The following is a 23,473-nucleotide window of genomic DNA, read 5'->3' as shown; positions in this document are numbered from 1 at the left end:
GAAGAGCATGCTGGTCTGCCAATTTATCTGCTTTCATTACATGGGCTTGTGTAAGTTAATGTCCAGCGAGAATCTCTCTGAACATGGTTAGTATCTACATGTGCCACAACAATGGCACGGTTTAGACCAGAGGCTTTCCAATACAATTACAGGAAGTCCAGTCTATGCATTTTAGGTCTATAATTGGCTTGCATGGTTATGAAATGAAATGTGCATTTGAAATCCCCTGTGCATTAAAAAAATTAAATAAAAAAAAAGATACCGTTTTACTTTAAACCTTTATATATATAATGCATTATAAAAGTATTTGGGTAACAATTTACAATAAGGTTAATTAGCGAACATTCGTTAACTACCTCAGTTAACATATACTGATAATGAACTGCACTTCTACAGCATTAATTAATCTTAATTATTATTAATTTCAACATTTACTAATACGTTATTAAAATCAAAGGTTGTATTTGTCAGCATTAGTTAATGCACTGTGAACTAACATGAACAAACAATGAACAGCTGGAGTTTTATTAAAGATTAATAGATTATGTTACAAATGTTATTGCTCATTGTTAGTTCACATTAGTTAATATATTAATTAGTGTTATCTAATGAACCTTATTGTAAAGTGTTACCAATGCATTATGCCTTGTAATGTATTGTATGACCTCATGAATAATTATAATCACGGTTATAATGCATTAAATCACTTATCTTTTAATTGTTACACCTTTACAAAGTATAATGCATTTTTACTTCAGTAACAATTATTTATGAAAAGATATAATGCACTATAACGTACGTTATGAATACCTATTATAGTGCACATAAAGGCTTTAAGTAAAGCATTACCAGATTGCAAGCAATAGTACTTTATATAAAAGGGGAAATTGATTTGTCCAGCGCAAGTGAAGCTGTTGAAATTAGTAGCCCAGACATATTTAAACAAATAAAGCTGGATTTGATGAGACTTAGCAACAATTCTTAGCAATTCACAGTAATATTAGTAAATGTAATTATTTAATTTCAGTCAGATGGGGAAACAAACGTGTGTGAGAGTCTGTGCGGCGCAGCAGAAACAGAATCAGCCCATCTGTCATGTGAAGCTCTGGTTTTTAATATGATCTAGTTGTGTCACGTCACGCACTCCTTCCACCTCCAGTGTCTCTGTTGTCATGATAATCAGTGATGTGAGGGATTATTTCACGGAGCCAGTCATGGGTCAGGATACTAACTGGTGACCTTTGGTCTAGAGCAACATAAAAAACACAGACTTTAGCTTATCATTTAGACATTGTCATCTGGTTGGCACCAACCTGGAAATATTGACCAGCAAGCTTCACGTATAAGATCATCTGAGTAAAATTGTAGCATGGCCAAGATGGACAATGAATAGTAGTTTAAAACTACACCAAAAGTTGATGTTCATTTGCTAGTTTAGACATTGTCATTTGGTTTCCATGTATAAGTTGTACATTTCCATGTCAAATTGTAGCATGGCCAAGATGGCGGTGAACGTGGTTTCACCAAGTACCACATGTTCCTGGATCAACATCTTTGTTGATCCTGGAACAACTTTCCAATCAACCAATCAGATTTGAGGGACACGTTTACAGTTTATGTCAAGTTTAGGCTTAGACCCAGGGTGAGGTGCTTCAACATCAGTGTTATTCACCTATCATTTCCCTCTGATTTTAGGGAAAAGTTATGGGTAGGGTTAGGTTTAGGGGTAGGGATAGGACTACATTTTGGGACAGGAATGTTATTCCAGCCTGATCTCACGGCAATTCGTACGAAATCTACGAATGACCTACCCCTGACCCCGCCCCTAAACCTACCCATCACGTGGGTTTAGACAAATCGTACAAATTCGTACGAGTGAGGTCGTGAGATAGCGTTGGTTATTCCAGGATCAACAAAATATTATGATCCAGGATCATGTCTTACTTGGCAAAATCACGGTGATGGTGATTAATGACAAACTAATTTTGACTCTATGCTCAGAAAATAGTCCATGTTTCTCATTTTTTAAAACGTTTTGGGGAGAGATTTTCTTGAGTAGTTTAAAACTACACCAAAAGTTGATGTTCATTTGCTAATTTAGATTTGGTTTCACCAACCTGAAAACAATGACCTGCAAGCTTCATGTATACGATCATTTGAGTTCAATGAAATTGTAGCATGGCCAAAAAGACATTACATTTTAATTCCACGCTCAGAAAATATGCCATGTTTTGGGGGGGGGATTTTCTTGAGGAGCATGAAACTACACCAAAAGTTGATGTCCATTGGCTTTATACAAGTAAAAGTGCTATTAAAGAAGGACAGTTGCTATAGCATGAAGTTCCTGGAGCGTTTGAACAAGTCAATTGGCGTTGACGGTCGGGTGGATCTCCATATCAATTGCTTTCGCAATCTTAGCAATGAGCTTCCGATACATTAAGCACAAAGCATCGTGATTTATTAGGACATTGTAATTATATCCTGGCAGAGCACTAGTGGTTTGGGTTTGGGGTGAAGCAGTGGACTCGCTCACACACAAAGACTCATTCGCCTCATTAGCCGCTGCGTTCTCCAGCATTAATCAGCATTTCATGTAATGGGACGCCAGTGGAAGGACAATACCGCACCGTCTGCAGTTTACCCACCACACATCGATACCGGGCTTGGCAGGGGAAGACGGTGGTTTACTTGACCTTGGTGAGAGGCTTATTCCTGTTATGTGGGGGAAATGTAATTGACGTCGATATGTTTTGAGTGCTTGTGAAGAACGTGAGTTCGGTTCTCTGTCTCCATTGAGTTAAAAGCATCCTGGAAGCCTTCTAATTCGTGGTGGTTGCTATTGCTCATAACAGTCAGTATCAAACCACGGTATATAATACGTGTTTAGCACGTGTCTCCTCAAATCATGTGTCTTGTCGAGGAGAGGTGGGATTTAAAAATCCCAGAGATTGACATATATATTTGGAGACCAAACCGATCTCACAGGAAAGTGTAACTATTTTACGAGATGGTAATTTTGTATGAATTTATATGAAAAAGATTGTATGGAAGAAAAAAACTTCACTGATCTCTATAATTGCTAATGACTTGCTTTTTCTAAACAAAAATTTTTTTATTACCAATTTGCATCTCATTGGGGTTCGTCAGCCGTGTAAATGTGCATTGTGTTTGTGAAGTTTGTGAACCTGAATGCCTCTGTCAGCCGGTGTGTCCTTGAGCGAGACATTTAACCCACGTTCACCGTGTTTCTACCGCATCCTTACCTGTCAGGCTCGAACACAAGTATAGCGTCTGCTCAGAAAACAGGCTGAGACTAGAGAATACAGGGACTAAGTTTGCAGAGATGCCGAGTTCCCAGATAATAGCGAACGCTATCAGCACTTTTAGTTAATGTTCTCGCAAGGTTCTCTCAAATTTCTCTTCAAGTAACATTAATAAAATGTTCATTCAGTGTTATCTGGTCTTTAACAATGTTCTCAAAACATTATTTATACATCATTCATGGAATGTTTGTCGAACATAAAAAAGAAAAGAAAAAAAGAACATTCAGAGAATATCTCAAATGAACATTCCCATAATGTTTGAAAATTATGAAATGCAATGTTCCCTTAACGCTCGTATAACTAAGAAGAAGAAAAACTGGACGTTTAGAGAACATTCAGAAATAACATTTTCATAACTTAATGGGAAAGTTAGCAATACTTTTCTTAAAACACATTTTTGTAACTGCCCTAGAGAAAAAAAAAAATAAATAAATAAATAAATAAATAAATAAATAAAAAAAATATATATATATATATATACAAAAATGTATTTAAATACATGTATGTCATACTAAGTATACTGCAAATCATAAACATATATACTGACATATCGCTTAAGACTTACTGATATAAATATTATGGAAAACTTGTTTATTGCACAATGCACATTTCTTTATATTAAGCCTAAAATGTCCTTATTAATAAGGATTGTACGATCTTTGTGTAATATCAGTCTTTAAATGCAAGATATTTAAAGTGAACTTAAAGTATAGTTCCACTTTAGCACAAGCACAATTATTATAGTTGAGCTTCAGCACTATATAAGTGCATTAAGTACAAAATGAGTTGTTCCAATTTAGCAGACTTTAAGTATACCAATTTAGTATCCCAACAGTACAATTGCAGGATGTTTATATTAAGTACATACATATAAATGTGTAGTATACTTGGCATAAAATAAATGTATTTCAAATGCATTTTAGTATATTTTATTTTTTTACCAGAAAAAAAAGTCAAGCTTTTGTGTGGTACAAACAAGCATTGGCCTTCTTATTAAATATAGCATTTTAATGAGAAATAGATTATTATTTGAAACATTCATTTTGAAGAAAGCCGATATAGTTATTTAAACAGAACAGCAGAAATTACATAAAGTACTTGAAAGCAGTTTGTCAGCCCACCGAGCGCTCTATGGGATCGTGAGACGGTGTTGCACATGGTTTCCGTGACAGAAGTGTGTGTTCGTGTGTAGATCATTAGCAGATCGAGCTCGGATCACATCATTTCGGCTGGTGATGATCTTGTGGGAGACCTGCGATATTTACAGAACTTGTGCTCGAGGGGTTCGTGTTCGTGTTTAATGGGCTGCGGTTCGTTTGCTGTCATCTAACAAGAGCTTTTGTTTCCATGGCTATATCAAGACAAAATAGGTATTTACACTTATAATACACATTTAACTAATTCATTATCCAAGTTAAGTCTCCTCTCAAGAGGGTATGTTCAATTCATGCAGAGTAGAGCAAGAAAGCTTTTGGCCCTGTTCCCAAGTGGCATGTGTTTAGATTTAGTATTCTTCCTGTTAAAATAAGAATAAATAATAATAAGAGTAAGAATAAGAATAAATAAAAAAGTGAAGGAAAGCATTAAAGGGATAGCTAACAGGCACTTAATAAGAGTGGATAATAATGATACAAATTATAATAAGTAATGCTAAAAATAAAGGCATGCTCCATATCCTAGAAATAACTTTTTGAAGGTTAAATAAAATAAATAAAATAATAATCCCCCCCCCCCCCCCCCCCAGCTAAGATTTTAGATTAGAGATTAATCAATCAACATGTCAAAAAAGTTAAACCTGAATTGCATCAAGGAATATAAAACCCAAATGAAATATTACAAAAGTAAAGTGTACATTTGGTATACAAGCAGATTTTGAGATTAAAACCATCTTAGATATTTGAAGCTTTAATATACTGTTCTTGTGGATTCACTCTGTTAATGAAAATGCAATGGCTTTACAATGTCATGCCATAATCCCGCAGCACATATATATATCATTTTCTTATCATTTTTCTTTTTTTTTTCAGACCACTGTGCTATATTTCATTAGAAAAGGACTGTAAAACAAAAATACAAAAGCAATTTATAGGACATTTCTCACAAAATGTGCCCAGCTTCTTCTTCTTCTTTTTCTTTTTTTTGTCTTTTTTTTTTTTTGTCATCCCTCTGAGAAATGTATGGCTTTATGCTGACCCTTAAAGAAAGGAGAAATGATCAAATTTTGTTCACGATGCTGCAAAAAAGCTCGACACATCAGCAATCACAACGTGTACATTATGCGAAGCAGTACGAAATAGCATGAATCGATTATGTTGAACCGTAGATACTGCACTCAGGCACCGGAGCGACTCAAACCTCGGACAATCTGAAAACACAGGACAGGATTCAGTTCTTCTGGCGAGTGACAATAAAACTGGACATCCGGTGAGAAACGATGGACGCCTGAACTGAACTCACTCACTGCCAAGCTCTCTATGAAAGGACAAGACACAGTACAGTCAATGAATCCTTATAAAACATGTATGACAACATCATGGTAGTGTCTGAAATTAATTCCTGTATATTTTGGTTCTGCCCTTACGTTAAATCTCTAAAAACGTGTTAAGAATGGCAGTTTAAGATGTACCTTTGTTCCCTCAAAGTAAAATCAAGGCCTCTGTGTCACTGGATGTTGAATTTAATAGTTTGTGATTTTTTTTTTTTGTTCTCGTAATTAGGAAAATGACAGACATGCTTCGACAAATATGATACAGTCAATTTTTTTTTGTTTTTTTTCTTGTTGTTGTTTTCCTTTAGTAGTGAGCTAAAATGATTTCTCTCTGTATTTTTAGTTTTTCGTTTAACAATTACACTTACAAAGTTGTTAATAATACATCAAAAAAAAAAAAAAAAGAAAAAAAAGCAAAGCAAAAGATTCCAAATCAAACCGAGAAAGAAAATATTTTGTTCTTCTTCTTTTTCTTCTTCTTCTTCTTCCCAGTTGTTGTTGTTGATGTTGTTTTTCAGCAAAGTTTGGTAGTCAGGTGGTCCGATTGTTTCAAGATTTCGGTGTTGTACATGTCCAAGGCGTGATTGACGCGAATCATCTCGCTGTTGTTGAGCTTGAGTCGATGTTTCAGCATACAGGAGAACAGGTCCAGCTGGGGTTTCCCGGGAGCCACCGGAGGAGCCAGACGGTTAATCCTCTCCCGGATGTCCAGTAACAGGAGCATGATGGACGAGGACGAGTAGAACTGGGTTCCCTGCGTGTACGACTGGTTGACCTGCTGGACGGCGCTCCTCAACAGATCCGCGTTGAATCTCAAGCTGTATCCGAACACCTGTATGTCTGAGATCTTGATGTATATCTGACGCTTGTTGGGGTCGGATAAGTCCACCGGGCCCTGGCCGGTATCGTTGCGCATGACCGTCGGCACCTTGGCTCGGCTTCGGAGATAAATGTGCACCGTCTCGAAAAACGTCTTCCATCGGTTTCCCAACAGAAGGGTCCAGTTAAAGCACTGGGAGTTCTGGATTCGCACTTTCTCCCAGCGCGGGTATCCGTGTTCACCGAACGGCATGCTCCATCCCTCCGAGTGGCTCCCGCTGAACGGGTTCACGTAGACGAAGAACATCGGGTCCACGCTGCTGTTCCGCATCTGGCAGATCTTCATTGACAGGCCTACGATCATATGCAGGTAGTCCATGCGGTTCTTGTTGCTCTTGAGCGTCAGCGACATTCTCTTGCGCCAGCGCGGGTCGAAGAAGGTCTCCAGGCGCACCTCGTTGCTGATGAACGTGGTGTGGATGTGGAGACGCGAGTCCATCTTCTGAAGCAGGTACTTGAGCTCCAGGTCCTGGAAGTCCAGGTCCGTTTCGAAGCTGATGAACTGCTCGCTCCGCTCCGAGTCCACGTTCTGCGGTTCGCATCGGCCGCGGTAAAGCTTGTAGCCCTTGTTGCAGGATCCGCACTGGGAGATGTTGGCTAGACTGCACATGGCACAGCTGTTGTTCCCGCCGATCACGCAGGGAATGGGTCGCTGGCACAGGGTGGCACCCGTGTGGCACACACACATGCGCTGGCTCTCCAGGAACGCTCCCCAGAAGCCGTTCTCGTTGCAGTAGAGGAACGACTGCACGCGGTTCAGCCACTGCAGCACCGATCTGAAAGCAGACAGAGGACAATGCGGTCAAAAATTTCAATGAAAGGAATGTACTATATTTTAGTTTGATAATGTTTTTTTTATTTAATATTTTGTATTTTTGGAGGATTTTATGGTACTACATCATATTTACGCAGTAGTTATACTCCATTTATTCCAACACTATTCATGACCAATTTGTAAGAATTTGCACAACGAATTCGTACGATTTGTCTAAACCCCAGTGATGTGTAGGTTTAGGGGCGGGGTCAGGGGTAGGTCATTCGTACAAATTCCTACGAACTGGGCAACTCGTAAAATATGTATGATTTAGCAAAAATAGTTGTATGAATTTGTGCGAATTAGGTCGTATGAATTCGTACGAATTAGCCACCTCGTAAAATTCGTAGGTTTCGGATTGTTTATTCACGTTTTAAGCATAGACCTGTAAATTAAATCTCCAACTTAAACTGTAAATCTTGAATGCTTTAAAGCACTGACTTAAAAGTTTGATCTCTTTTTTAAAGACGACACTTGGAAAATTATTGCTGTAGTAAAAAAAAGTTACAGAATTGTACGTTTATTGTTATGGAAAATGCACAAAAATACTATTTTCAATTTGTATATGAAATCTGTATTTTAAAAAACACGTTTTACTCTAAAACTGCAATAAAATCAAAGCCGTTAATCTAAACAAATTGTGTTCCAAATTTGAGCTTGATATCTAAAAAAATGAGCTTTCAGTGAGATGTTGTTTGGCTGCAGTACCAAAAGATTTTACTAGATGAAATTCGTCTCCGATTCATTTCCAATGCAGCACAAATGTGAATATTTTTTTTTCCAGGACCACTTAATCTTTTCGAATCATGTCCATGATTTGTGTGTGTGTTCACATAGCAAGTGCCAAAACCTTTACCAAGTTTCGTACCATTCCGATGAAGTAAAAAATAAAAAACGTTACCTTTTTCGGTCAAATATACCGAAGAGCACCAGAGGGTTAATAATGCAGCATCAAGTCCAAAGGCACAAAGCTACCGCCTCAGCGTACTGACGTTTCTTACAGTCTAATCACTAAAATGGATAATGTATTCTGTCAAATTTCCCCAATGCACACCTCGTCTTTTCTCTCCCCGCAGGCACTTTGCCTTGTCATTCTGAAAGCCTTTGGAGCTTCTCTGCTGCAGAAACCAATGCCGGAATTCTGATTTCTGGGAGACAAAGTGCTAAAGCTTATGATGACATGTTAATAAACCCAGAGTCGGATAAAAGATAGTCCTACTGGATATCCCTTGAAGATGGTTTTAGAGAGACAAAAAGGCTACACTGAGAATTTGGTATTCTCAACCAAATTGTGGAGAATAATGTTGTTTTATCATGTAGCATGGGAACTTTGATTCATGGATAATGTTTGCTTAAAGTGGTAATTATTTGCTATTAAATTAATTCAATTCCAGGTATAAACCGAGCTCACAGGGAATGTTCTGGCAAGGTTCTGTCAAATGTATGAACATACGTTCTTCCAGTAACGTTAATAACGTTAATTACCCAAACCCTAACATTCATTCAAAGTTATCTGGTCTATAATAATGTTCTCAAAACATTACATTCTTTACATTACATTCAAAACATTCTTTTTTTAAATGTTACTACTTACTTCGAACATTCAAATGTAACATTGCCATAATGTTTGAAGAATGATATTAAATGTTTCGCATAAACCATTTAAAAAACTGGCCGTTTTGAACGTTCAGAAATGACATTTTCAAAACTTAATGGGACAACTTTGTAACATGTATTTGTGATCAGCTCTAAATAAGATAAGTGTCATTATTCAACTCAATTCAGTTCAAATTCAGATCTGAAAGTGTCAGTTCAGTTGAATCGATAATATTACTACTGTAAAAACTAATTGCCAGGCAATGCAAGTTATGCATTCCTGTCCAAACCACAAAACTTCTGCGATCCAGTGGAAGTGTGACTAATTATATCAACGTTTCTGAAATACAAACACGTTTCTTAAACTAGATGTGTAAAGCAATGAACATTCCTTGAGTTTTCAAAAACTATCAATAGGGAAGTGAAATGGTAAACCTGTAAAAATAAGCATCTTGTGGCATTCAATCTATATAAATAAAGCTATAGTCCAAGCCAGACGTTATTTGATTTTCAGTTCGCTAAAGATTACTTGACCAATAATAAGTTTAAGATTAGTCCCAATCAATTTGAAGCCATAGAAGTAAACTCACTTGTGGCATTTAATATTGTATTTTTTTTCTTCATATTTATTCACAATAAGCAATCTTTATGCGACCTGACTCCCATATGTTATATTCTCTAACTGCTTTTCCCAATAGTGGCTTTCTGGTTTTATTTTGCACTACTATTTGTTTAGCTGAAACAAGTGGCTGACTTGAGTTCGCCATGGGGGATGAAATGGAGACGACGGAAAAGAATGCTGTTTGTTTTCACATCCTCGTGTTTGTAATGGAGCATCACAGCGCTCTTCTGCACAAACTGCGTGACGTACATCATTGCAATTTCTGTTCTAATGGATGATGGATGAGTAGAGAGTAGAGTAAGCCATACGGACTGAGGGAAGGCCTGTATATCTGCTTCATTTCTTTTATTCAATTAAAGATGCTGCAAGCGATACTGCAACCTGTCAGATATCTCTGTGTTGGCATTACACCAAGCTCAACCAACAAACCTTAGACAGGAATGAAAACAAGGCTGAGAGGGACAGACTTAAAGTCCCCCTGTAGTCAATCATTGTATCCCTTTAAACTCATCTTTGATCACCAAAATGACATATTTAAGCGTTTTTTCCTATAAAAAAAAAAATCCTCATGCCTTAAAATAGCTGTAATGTAACTCGACACCCTTGCCTCATTTATATACACGGTTCTATGAATATGCAAATTCACCCCGCCTCCACTCACTCACTCAGCTCAGAGATCCACTGGTTGACGATCACACGTTGATCTGATTGGTTACAAAGTAGTTTGTGACGTCAGAAACACCAGCGATTTCAAAGCGTGTTTTTGAGACTGTCTTTGGTTCACTGCAGTTTTAAGGAGGAAATACTCAGCAATGGTGTCGACTTATGAACTTACACATGCTTTGTCTTAAAGCACATTAAAAACACCATATAGACATATGAACATTTCATCACAGGGGGACTTTGAAATGCGTTCAATGGATTGCACTGTTGTTTAACAGCATACTTGTTCAACTGACGAAACATCTTTCCAGAAGACAAAAACAAATCAGTAGACAAAAAAAGGCTCTGACAGCCTAGGTTTCATCCATGTTAAATTCAATATCGCGTCTAACCTGACTAAGGTCTGTGGCGTGGGTTAACTCGTCTCACTCGTTCTGCTACTGACAAACCAACATCTTGGCAAACATCCACAACACCCAAGCATTGTGGTTCAGTTCTGCATAGCAAACATCTTCAGAAAATGCAAAGCTCTGATATTTATGCAAAATTGTTTGTTTCTGCAGAAAACAGCTGCTTTAAAAAGCCCAAAATATGCATGTAATGTTTTTTTGCTCATTACCTATGCAATGGAAAGATTTAGCTGTTGAAGCCCTCCTTCACAGTCTGGCACTATATTTCTCTTTATTCGAGGCATATGAACATAAAGCCACATTGCATAACCGCTCTGTCTGTGTTCTGCGTGGGTGTCAATAAGAGTCTTGTTCTTCCCTCAAAATGTGCACCATCTCACAGTCGTGGTTTATCAGGTAGAGCTTAACAACAAACATTTATTAATTACAACAAGCCAGGAAGCGTGATTTTGTGGCTTGGCATAAACTGAAATGGGCAGCATGGTTTGGTTACTCGTTTAATTGCATCGTTTGATTTGATTAAATATCACAGTGGCGTTTGCGATGCGTTCTGTCGTCAAATGGCACAGAAGTCCCCGAGGCGTGAATCTATCTGTCACTTCAGCGCCGGCTGGGGTTTTGCTCGGGCCAGAGCAATTTATCAGGCCAAGCATCAAAAGGTGTTTATATCTGCATATGTGTGTGAGCGTTTGGTGCCTTTGGACACAGATCCCGTCCAGCGCCGTAACTCGCTGCTAAACTACCATAGTACGATGCATCGTTGAAGAAATCAACTAGCAAGTCACGACTGTTTCCCCAAACCATACTGTCGTAAATTGGTTGTTCAACCACGTTGGTTAATGATGTCACGCTGGTAATAACTACTTTTAATGAATCTGTTTGAGATCAAATTAACGCTAGATGTTTTGCTGTAAATTACAGACATGGCGTCTGAGGACTATTTCTCATTTTGCTCAGTTATTTCCAGATTCAATCATAGGCTCGTTCTTACGCACTAGAGCATGTTCACACAAAAAGACGTAAATGACATTTGTATGTATTCTGCATAAAAGAAACAGGTTGTACTGAATGTCAGCTTGCTTATTTGACTCAAGATAAAGATTTATTGAGTCCACATGTCATGCAAACTAGAAACTCTTCTTCTAACCACAGGTCGAGATCTGTCGTTAAAAACACACAACTCTGCGATGCTGGAACGTTCATTGGAACGATGGTTTCGGGAAACACAGACTCGTTGAACTGCTTATAACGACTGAACTTGCGACTATAGTTGGCTAACGATGCTTTTGGGAAACGCACTCCATATCAGTTCATTGAGTGTTTTTTTTTTTTATCTTCCATATTTGTACATTTATTTAAATGTAAGGTCATAAAAGTCTTAAATATCTTAAATGGTAGCTTATAACATAAATCTCAATCATCATTTAAAGAAGTGTTACATTTGGAGCCAGAAAACAGGAATCACCATTTAGTCTAATGTGATTATTAAACGTAAAAAAGGCTATGGTTTAATGAAATGAATGTAAATAAATTCAAAGTAAAAGCACTGTGCATTATCGCCCACTCAGAGCAGTTTTCAATCAATGAATGCATGTATGTCGACAGGTTAACTTATGATCTACTCTTGATGAACTGTAACAGTGTTGTAATGCTGTAGATGTTTTTAAGAGTGCATGTTTTATCTCCCTCATCTGTTTGAATGAGCAACCGGAAGTAATATTGACATTTCAAAATAAGAGTCCCAGTTTTTTTTTTTTTTTGGCTTGTTCATAACTAAAAGTTATAAAATTAAAATAATAATAATAATAATAATAATAATAATAATAATAATACACTGGGACTCTTATTTTGAAATGTCAATATTACTTCCGAACTTTTAAAATCAGAACTTTTTTTTTTTCGGGTCATTATTGGTATTTTGACAACACAAACTGTATTTGGCTTTTATTTCACCATTTAAAATGTAGTGTACCTGGTTTTGTATTTAAAAAAATAAATCAAATCAAAACGATTATACAGTAAATGTCTAATTGTATCCTTTTATTATGGAAAAACAAATGATTTGATTCATTTTCATTGCACCCACAAAGTTCTTTTTGCTCTCTTAAATTTGTCTAATTTCTTGGTTCATGTGAACTCCAGTAAGGTCTGCAGTTGGTATGAAAGCAATCCACCATGATTAACAATGTATAATTTGCACATTTTCATGCTCTCTGTGACACTTTTTATAGCATATTGCTCATAGCTGCTTGTCTCCAAATAAACTGCCTTCGGATCACAGCTCGCATTATTTTTGTCTCTTGTGACGCATTTAAAACTGCAAGTGCTGTTCTGTGAGTGTAAAGCTTTGGTGGACAAATAGTTCAATAACAGAGTGAAAAGGGCATCATCCACTCTGGAGTTGTTACCTGCAGTAGTACAGTGTTTCCAACCCAAATGTATGATTTATGAGAGAAACCTAAGAGCATGACGAAGGAAGATATCAAACTTGGATTTGGACTAATCAATCGAATCACGAGTGGAAATGGCCTTAAAAGATCTGTTATTGGGAATTTTAGCCAACCGTACATTTTTAAGGTTACCTGATCTTGGACTCTACTCAGGAAGGAGCAACAATAAAGCCAAAATATTCATGTAAAACTTGCATCAGCTTTTTTCTTCTGCCAGGAATAAACACCAGCTGACTTTGAGATGCTTCCCTAAAAGTAGAAACTGCACGATTTGCAAAAGGCCAATAATTGAGAAAGTGGAGGTTAAAGCTGAGCTGTGGTTCCACAGACAGACCTTGTGCGTCGGCACTATTGCATCAAGAACGGGCGAGTGGAATATCTCACCAATCTATCACAGTATATATGGAAGATCTGCCCTTAAAATAGAACCAGCAGTGTAATCTACTTATCATAGAGGGGAAACATATGCAGCTCTCAAACCATGTCAGAGCGATCGTATTTACCAGATGAACGTAATTACCAAACGGAAAAAATTTAATTTGAGCTAATGGCTTTTTCTATTTTGTCAATGCAATTTAATGTGTTCAGTTATTTCATTTGTGTGTGTGTGTGTGTGTGTGTGTGTGTGTGTGTGTATTGCAGGAACAAAACTACAGTTCACATCATTCTTTGTGACAACATATAAAGAATATCTAATCAAATACATTCTAAAACACCAAGCTAAGAACAAATATTCTTTTTTCTAACATTCCTCCAGGAACGTTAATAGACATTCAAATGATCTGGTCTTTAATAATGTTATTAAAAAATGTTAGCAAAAGAAAAAACTTTTCTCTGAAATTTTTCAGTTGGATGTTCGTCGAACGTTTTTTTTAAATGTTACGACTTGTTTCGGAATGTTCAGAGAACTTTCAAAAGTAACATTCCCATAATGTTTGAAGAATGATGAAATGGAATGTTCCTTTAACGTCCACATTCGAAAGAGAGATTGTTTACATTTTGAGCATCCAGAGGACATTACAAAATAACGTTTTTATAGCCTAACTTAATGGCAACATTATCAAAACGTTTTTTAGCTGCTCTTTTTTTTTCTCTCGCAGTGGCACTAAGAAGCCCATTAAAGCCCAAAAGCACATTAAGTATCATAATAATGACTTCAGAACTTGTAAGTAGGAACTTTCTGGGAAAACTTGGCAGTAATCACAAGTAACCAAAGTTTGGAGCCAAGTGTTTTTTTTTCTTCCTCTAGATAATTGGTGTGCCATCAAACTGGAGGAATGTCTGCAGAATTGAGTTAGTTAACTTCTGTCTCTGGAGTCTATGGGGCGGATGGAGGCAGTTTTCTGCTAATAATGAGCAACGAGAAACTCTTCCTCAAGCGAGCAGCCATCTTTCTTCATCAGGGCCTTCAGGCCAAAGAGCAGGTCAGTGGAGACAGAGTCGACATGTTGAGTGACAGCACAGCAACATCTCGGGAATATATGCCACTATGGGGCTGATCTGAGCTCAGATGCTTAGAATGAGTTTAAAATAAACATAATTCAATGAACGCTGTATTAATGAATTCAACATCAGTCTGAGAAGATACAGTTACAGTGCATACAGTCGCTAATTAAGTATGTTCGTTGGTGGAAGAATTGTGTATTATGATTAGTATAAGTAATACACCAAATTGGACATGTGCATTGGAGTCGCTCTAACTCTTGATATCTGTATGCATCAATTGTCTGTGTTCAGTCATAGGTTTCACATTATGTTTCTTGGGTTGTCATATGGGATGTAATGGCGTGTCTTTCACGAAACCAATGGTTGGCAGCAATAACAGTAACAACCGTCTCAACAAGTTTTCAGCCTACGCTTACAGATGCAAACTTTTCACATGCTTAACAAGTTACAGTATACTTGCAGCTGAAAGTCTGTGATGATCTGAACAGAATGAAACATGGTTCAGAAACCCTTCTTTAATGAGAGAAACTAGACTGTCACTGGGGGAAATGTAGGGCAGGACTTAATGAACACAAATGGTTCTGTCGATTTTATGATTTCTATTCTAAAAGGCAATTTACAATACAAGGTGTGTGTTGCATTATCAGCATGACTTGGGGAGCTATAAGTATAAATACCATGATATTTTTTTTTTTGTGCAGGCTTGACAAACTAGGCCAAGTAGAAGCAATTAAGTATCATTTTCCTTTTTCAAGTATCAAATAAATTTAATTAATTAAAAATGAACCTACACTATATTATAAAACTGACCCAAGATCAATTGAAACATTAGACACTCATCATCGGTTCATGTCATCAATCAATCAAAAATCACAGCCAATCAGAAGAGCGTGTGGGCGGAGTCTGTCTGGAAGCACATTGTACTCACATAAAAAAGACACTGTTAACACTATTAAAAATGCATACAGACTGACAGAAACAATCTTTGTCATGGTATACACTTGGTTGTTCCTAGTTTGAACGTTCTTGTTTCCTTTCACTTATTTTCAAGATCTGAGGTGAATTATCTATTGTCGTTTTCAGTACGGCTATTAATGATATTCAAACTCAAATTAAATTCTTTTAACATTAAATAAAGCGCATAATCAGTACCTGAGATTATCATTGTCATACTTTGTATGTTGTTGTTCCAGCCGCGACGTCACATAAATAGAAACCGCTTCTCAAATATAATCCACTGTCGGTTGCTGCGTATCGCCATTGTGGCTGATTAGGACTAAAACATGGATTAACATGGAAAAGATGCACGATGTAAAGGTTTTGAAGCTTAATGGAGTAGCATTTCAAAAGCACTTATGGACCACAACACATCTGGGTTAATGTGGGGTTATTTTTCTGCCACAATTGCAAACTTATTCTTAATACAAAATTAGTTTTCGTTTGCTCGAAATACTTTCTGATTTGTGAGACGAGCATTTATCTGCAAAACTCAGTTCATGCACGTGTGAAATGCCATTTTGCTCGCTCAAAACATTGTGGCAGAAAAACAACCCCCCAGGTTAATGGTACAGACATTTTTAAGGATATTTGAGTACTAAGATTTGTTACCGCCACAGTAATTGCATACATTAAGCATGTTCAACAGAATTGCATGCATGCTTGAGTAAAGTATGATTCTATTTAAAGAGTTAATTTAAGACGAGGTGTATAACCATGAGGATTGCATTCAAACTCTATGCTTTGCCCCAGAGATTGTTTACCGTGACGAATTGTTACCCTGCTGCTTAGTTTATTAAAATAGGATGCTAATTTGGTGCACTGTTATCAGTTAGCTAAACTAGCTGCTCTGACTTTGAAGTATGAATGTAGTTTTGCACATAAACAGAAATAGACTCTCCCACTTCCAGCAGAACAACACTCTACTTTGAAGTCCAGTGTTTAACGAATTAGCCCCGAAAATCACAGGGAATTTTGTCTATTGGCACACTACGCTGAACCGATAACAACTTACCTGGAATTAAAATAGTCAATCCCATTCTGTATTCCTCTCTATCTGTCGTTCTCTCACACACACACACACACACACACACTCTTCTCTCTGTGCTCTTGCCATCAAACGCGCTTGATGTGAGCCCTACAGAGCTCAGACTATGCTCTGCTCGGCTTTGATAACGCTTCAGCACAGACCTCGTCAAAGCCGCCATTGGAGCGTGGGTGAGCCACTTCCACATTAGTGACAGCTGATGCTCTCGCACTGCTTAACCATATAAACATGTTTGTAGTTTATTTTATGTGCATTTAATAGTGTGTATATAATAAGTCCAGTTAATGAACAGGTTACTTTGTCTACATTCAAGGCAATACTTTTGACACTGCACTCTTTAACTTCAGTACAGTCATAAAACAGCACTTCTATTTATCAATATCAACTGTACCACTGCTAACAGGGAACGTTCTGGCAAAAAAAAAAAAAAAAAAAAAAAAAAAATGAATCAAAGTTATGTTCAGAAAGCATCTGATCACAGAGATGTGGGAGTTTGCACCAGCATGATGTCGACAGATGAGGTCATTAAAATTACACTGTTATGATAGTTTGATTATAGTGTATATTTGAGACTATAGATCTGGCTCTGTAAAACTATAGTTTGAATGAATCTCTTTTCTTTACATGACACATTGGGCCCTATTTTAATGATCTGAAACGCAAGCATCAAACATGAAACGCAAGTAACTTTGTGGGCGGATCTCGGCGGGATTATTATACCGGCGGGATAAATGACTCTTGCGCCCGACGCAAATCTTAAATGTGTTGGTCTGAAGTAGCTTCATTATTCATAGGTGTGGTTTGGGCGTAACGTGAAATAAACCAATCAGAGCGTCATCTCACATTCCCTTTAAGAGCAGGCGTGCTTGTTCCATGGCGGATTGCTATTATAACGGCGGATTTGCCAGGAGCGGTTCACAGCCGAGGAGACCGACGTTCTCGTCAGGGCCGTAAAACACAGAGAAGTGACATTGGGGATGGAGAAACACACCCAAATTAGCTCCGGTTAAACAGGTGTATAATAATTTGGGTAAATGTGTAAGCTAGATTTATGCCTATTTTTTCACATCTTTATAGACACCACAATGATTTCCCTCGTGTGGTAATATTTTTCCTTGTAATTATGTATGATTTGCAAAAATGGGAACTGCTGCGTCTGTGTAGATGAGAGAAGCAAAGTGTATGTGCGTTGTGCACACGCTACATTATGGCCAAGCATGCGCCCTTAGAATAGCATCTGAATAACGCGCCACTGACTTTAGTCTAGGTTTCTCCTGGTCTGTGGCGGAATTGTTTTCTGAAACTGCAAAATAGCACCAGGGAACGTTTGTGCCGGAACACGCCTCCTCTTTTCGCTGAACCGCCCCCGGGAGCGCAAGTTCATTCCCTAATTTACCGACGTGCGTCTGTGGAGGGAAAAGTCCGCTGTGCGTCGGGTGCAAAACAGGAATGATACATGCGTCGTGTACAAAGTCAATTGCTGGGTGCGAGATAGGGCCCAATGACACTACAGTCCAGAATCACTCTTTCTGCATTATCCTGAATATTTTTGTAAGCATTCATTGCATGTGTCATGTGTCGACTCTCAAACCATTAGGCAATGACTGCCCCAGCTGGGATACTTCATTAAGGGGGGAAAAAAACTTGAAGTGCATGTACCTTTTATCTAGGAATAAACTCCTGTAATTTTGTGATTGGGAGCTGGTTGGTTTAGTTCATAAATCTGCTGAAATCCCTATGGAGAAAATTAATGGGGAAATGCTTGCTAGCTCTAATGTGAGCAGTTTCTGTACTATGAGGCTGTTTTCCTACTGTATTCTTCAGTAAGGGAACATCAGGTCTCTCACCTCTCTCTGGGCATCTGGTGGTTGGGGTTGTGGTGGCAGCGGATGCTCAGACCGAAGAGTTTGCGAGCCGTGCGCTGGATCTTCACTCTCTGGGCCTCTAGAGAGCTCTGCAGGAGCCGATAGCGGTTCTGGAGGTCCCAGTCGCTGCCCCACAGCAGGTGCACACTGCTCACGGGGAGGAAATGGGTCGCGGGCAACCGTTTCAGGAAAGACTTAAACTCATCTAGGAGAGAAGGACAGAGAGAGACAGGCGCTCATATAATGGAGGACAAAAGCATATCCACATAAACCACATAATGATACTTTGAGGGAGATGGAGAAAAATATTGACTTTTACGGACAAGGATTGATTTTAACCACAAACACTGTTGATACTCATAGAGAGCCTTCAGAATCCCGAACAATTTCCATGTCCTATTTTTCAAATCATGCAAAGCCATTCGGCATGCATTTTACTTGCGTAATGTGTAAATTTCCAAGTGAAATAGGATATTCAATGAGTTAATAGCTTATAAAGGCTGCCTTACCTACAACAGTAGCCCAAAAACAATGACTAAACGGCCATTTGACTAGTTAACATTAATAACATTAACCCCTTTCCTGTGTGGCCAGGGTAACGACAGTTAAAAATGAAAGCCAGAGCAAGTTATTTCATAATATTAAAGATTATGAAGACTGCTTTGGTTTAATTTTTGAACAACACACCGGCAGATGTGTGAAAGGTTTGTCGAGTGATAACAATAGAAACATGAATGTGGAAGTTCACCACACCAGACATAGACAATAGACCGCAAGTAGGTGTTTACAGGGCAATAAAATATTCTATTAGTCTTTTATTGGCCTTCTCTAAAAACACACAACATGGTCTTAGAAAATATTTCATACAATTCATAGTTTTAGAGATAACATCCTCAGATTTGACTTACAGTATGAGCAGAAATATTTTTATTTTGGGTATGTATGCCCCACTTGCCAAAATGGGATGTGTGGGAAAAAGGGGTTAAAAGGCCAGGAACAGACTTTTTAATTCCGAACTCTCAAAGTTCACCAGATTCATGCATTTAGCTTTAAAATGCATTTAACTTTAACAAAATCCTCCACTGAACCATGACCAGGAAAGTGTATTATTGGAGTAAATAGAGTCAAATAGAGTTTATGCTCAAGTGCAGAACAGGTCTGCAAGATAGTGCTTCAAACAGAGGAGAAAAGGCTGAGGACATCGCATCGGCTAGATAGTTCCTCATCGGAAGATCTAGACTGAATATGGCCCACAGAATCTCCTAATGAAGTCTCTTTTCTGCACATCAAGCTGAGAACATCGTCACTGAAGGAGGTTTTCTCTGTGGACTTGCACTTGCTCTCCTGATCCCAGTTTTTCTGGGGGAAAAGGAGAGGCAAATGCAACATGAGGTAACATTTTTATAGGGGCAGTCATGGGCGACTGGTAACCCAAAGGTTGCTGGTTGGATTCCTAGTAAACGACTGAGGTGCCCTTGGGAAGGCCCAGAACCCTTAATCGCTCCCCAGGCGCAACAGCATAATGGCTGGCCACTTGGGATGGTAAGGTTCACCGATTCGCAATGGTGCATCGGCATAAAAGTTAACAATGCGATGCATCGATTTAAAAAAGTGTGCATCGGATACAAATTGGCATTTGTATCGGGGTGCATCGTTTCTAAACGGTAAAAACCAATTTATTTATATATAATTATTAATAAATGCGCTCTACTTTTATTATTTAGAAAGTGACCAATATTTTTTTATATTGCATTTGTGGGGTTCGTATGGTGTAATTAGATTGTTGTGTGAATGAACTCAAAAGATGATCCGAGTTGTTTGAGTGCGTTCATTTATTGTGTGTGTGTGTGTGTGTGTGAGAGAGAGAGAGAGAGAGAGAGAGAGAGAGAGAGAGAGAGAGAGAGAGAGAGAGAGAGAGAGAGTGTGAGTGTGTTCTCGTGAGAAATAAGTATTGATGGTTTGCGTGATCTTATGGAGTGAGTCGTTTGTGTGTATATTGTTCATGGATCAGGTGTAATGTGATTTGCATCTGTTATTTTGTTGCTTTTGTATTTTTTGATCAATTTTGTATTTTTCTTTTTCCTTTGTTTATTGATTTGATTTATGATCATTTGATTGTATTTTTCTTTTTCTCTTGTTTATTGATTTGTGACAATTTGACGTTGATTTTGTTATATTTGTTGGACTGGTTAAGAAGGAGTGCTGACCACTCTAGGTCCAAGTTAATGGGTACCCTTGTTCACTGAGTGATTTGATTCTTCTGAATTTCCTGTCACTTGAATGCACGTGTGCTTGTGGTGAAGTGAGTACATTTAGTGTACGTTTGAAGTGCTTGTAGTGAAGTGGAATTGGGTAGGTTTGTTATTTCTCCTTTGCCATCTGACATGTTATCTTTGATTGTCTGATTGATTTGGTTTATTTTTCTTTAGTTTTGATTTTGAAGCCACATTAACCCTTTGTGTATTGAATTATGTGTGTGTCTGTGTCTGTGTCTAGCTTTTAACCTAGTCATAATAAAGTATTGTTACTTTTCTATATTCACGTCTCTGCTCTATCCTTGTGGGAACAAACCTGTGTGTCCTTATTGGACCATTATTTCCCTGGGTGAAATTCCCAGGGTGGCGTAGTCGGTGTTGTAATTATAGTTGAGTCCAGAACAACGAAACCCACCCCTTCGGTGCTACACATTGAATCGCATTGTGTTGAAAAGGAATCGGATCGCACTGCATCGTAATAGGGGTGAATCGTATCGCATCAGTAGCTGCTTCATATGTATATTTAACGTATCGTATCGTTGGCAATGCATCGAGATGCGTATCACATCGGCCTCAGTTATAGAGATGCACATCCCTACTGCCCACTGCTCTGGGTGTATATCATGGTTTGCAGTGTTTGTGTGTGTGTTCACTACTCACTACTTTAATTTGTGTGCACTAACTTGGATGGGTTAAATGCAGAGGACAAATTCTGAGTATGGGTTACCAGATTTCACTTTCACAAGCTAATTTTAGCCTCAACCCTATAGGACTGGACACCCCTGCTTTAAACACAGATGTGTGCTGTGGGACAGGACTCATATGACAGACGTAAGGCAGTCCGGATGAACATACCTGTAGCCGACGGCACACACAGGGGAAACGTGTGTGTTCGACTGCAGTCAAGGTTGGGTGATGTCCATTAAAATACAGTATATGCGGCATGGTCATATTGGGGATGTCAATATTATGGTCTAAACATGCACTCATGGTGTTTAACAACTCCACCTGCTTTGTTTCCTTTCATGTGTTTGATATGCTATTAAAACGACAGTGTGACATCTGAATCCAGAAACCGCCTCAGGCCCAGCGCAGCAACTGTCTACAGAGCGACTGTGTTTACTGGTGTGTTACTTGATGGAAATTATTCGTCCAGAGAAAGAGGGAACAGACATTAAAAGAATATACTTTTTAATAGGTATAATAAACAGAGATTTTGAATTTGGGGTTTTCATAAGATGTAAGCCATAATCATCAAGATTATAACTTTTGCACGAAATTCATTTTTTTTTTTTTTTACCTGTATATATATATATGTGCAGCGCTAGTGTTGGGCTTAAAGGGGTCATATAATGCCATTTTTGTACAAGTTAATATGATTCTTTAGGGTCTAAATGAAAAGTTTGTAATATACTTTAATTAAAAATTCTCATTAGTATTGTAAGAAAACACTCATTTTACTTGGTCAAAAACAGCTCTGTTTTCAGCACGCCGTTTAAGTGCATGTGTCTTTAAATGATAATGAGCTTTGCTCACCCCGCCCCTCTGTTCTGTGGGGCGTTTGACACAATACACGTGGAGTGTTGCCTTGACAACAGTTGAGGGTATATTTTGAAGAATGGCAGCGGGAGTCTCTGAGGACACATCTGTGCAACCGTATCAATTTGAACCGGAGTCGGACCCGGAACAAGATGACGGTCCCGAAGAAGTTAGACAATTAAGGCTCGAACACGACGTTTCTGAATGGTTGGTTAATGTAATGTCACTTTGATCTATCTTTGTGTGTACTGGCAGGGTAGAGTAGTGAGATATGAACGCTATGTGTTTACTGATGTATACGTTAGTTCATTGACAGATTGATGTTACAGCTAATGGTCATGAAAAACTTTTTTTTTCGGTAAATGTAGGCTTGTCCGTGATGCGTAACGTTATCTATGCAGTGTTAGGTACAGCTGTCAGGGCTGAAGCACTAAAATTATACTGATCTGTTTAAAAAATAAGCAGTCTGTGAGACTATGACAGTCATTAGGCACATAAACAACACATACTCAGACAGGAGCTAATACCTTTTTCAATGTTCTCGTTTATAAAGCAGTCTGGTGAGAAATGATTCGCGCAAACATGAAAGCATTGACGTTGATCGAGGGAAATATTCCCTTTGAAAACAAAACTCATCCACTGCGTCTTCAGCGGTTCGGATTTAGGAACTTCAAAATGATGCTGTGTTCGTTATTACACCCAAGAACAGAACACCACAGTCGCTTAGACAACGCCATTCTGCTCCAGCGTATCAACAATGCGGACTATGATTGACAGCTCGCTCACGAGCGAGGGCGGGTCTGTGTTGAAACGCTGCTGTCAATCAACAATTGTGGGAGGGGCGTCCGACCGTGTGACGTCACACGGTCGAACGGCTCGATTAGAGACAGGAGAAAACATATAAGAAGATAAAAGAATAAAAATAAAAACACTGGATTTTTATCATTATATGATGGTTGTGTACAGGCACTGCCAACACACATTTCAGTACAATCAACTTGTAAAAGTGCATGTACCATTATATGACCCCTTTAAACCCTGAATCATTTTAGTAAACCGCTTAATGTTTTAACTGAAGT

General features: G+C 38.3%; 1 protein-coding gene across 1 annotated transcript in view; it reads right to left on the bottom strand.

Moving 5' to 3' along the window:
• Positions 1-5,347: 5,347 nt before the first annotated feature.
• The window catches only part of brinp1 (bone morphogenetic protein/retinoic acid inducible neural-specific 1), a 169,522-nt gene continuing 151,396 nt past the window's right edge, over positions 5,348-23,473 (bottom strand). The window contains exons 7-8 of the mRNA XM_084412818.1: positions 18,583-18,805; positions 5,348-7,466 (exon numbers count right to left, since the gene is read on the bottom strand). Of these exons, the coding sequence (XP_084268944.1) occupies positions 6,326-7,466; positions 18,583-18,805 (1,364 nt within the window). The 3' untranslated portion in view covers positions 5,348-6,325. The remainder of the gene's footprint in view (positions 7,467-18,582; positions 18,806-23,473) is intronic.

Source organism: Rutilus rutilus (genome assembly GCF_951802725.1).
Source record: "Rutilus rutilus genome assembly, chromosome: 7".
In the NCBI taxonomy this organism is placed as follows: domain Eukaryota; kingdom Metazoa; phylum Chordata; class Actinopteri; order Cypriniformes; family Leuciscidae; genus Rutilus; species Rutilus rutilus.
The sequence above is the reverse complement of the archived record's forward strand: the minus strand, read 5'-3'. Positions and strand labels throughout refer to the sequence as shown.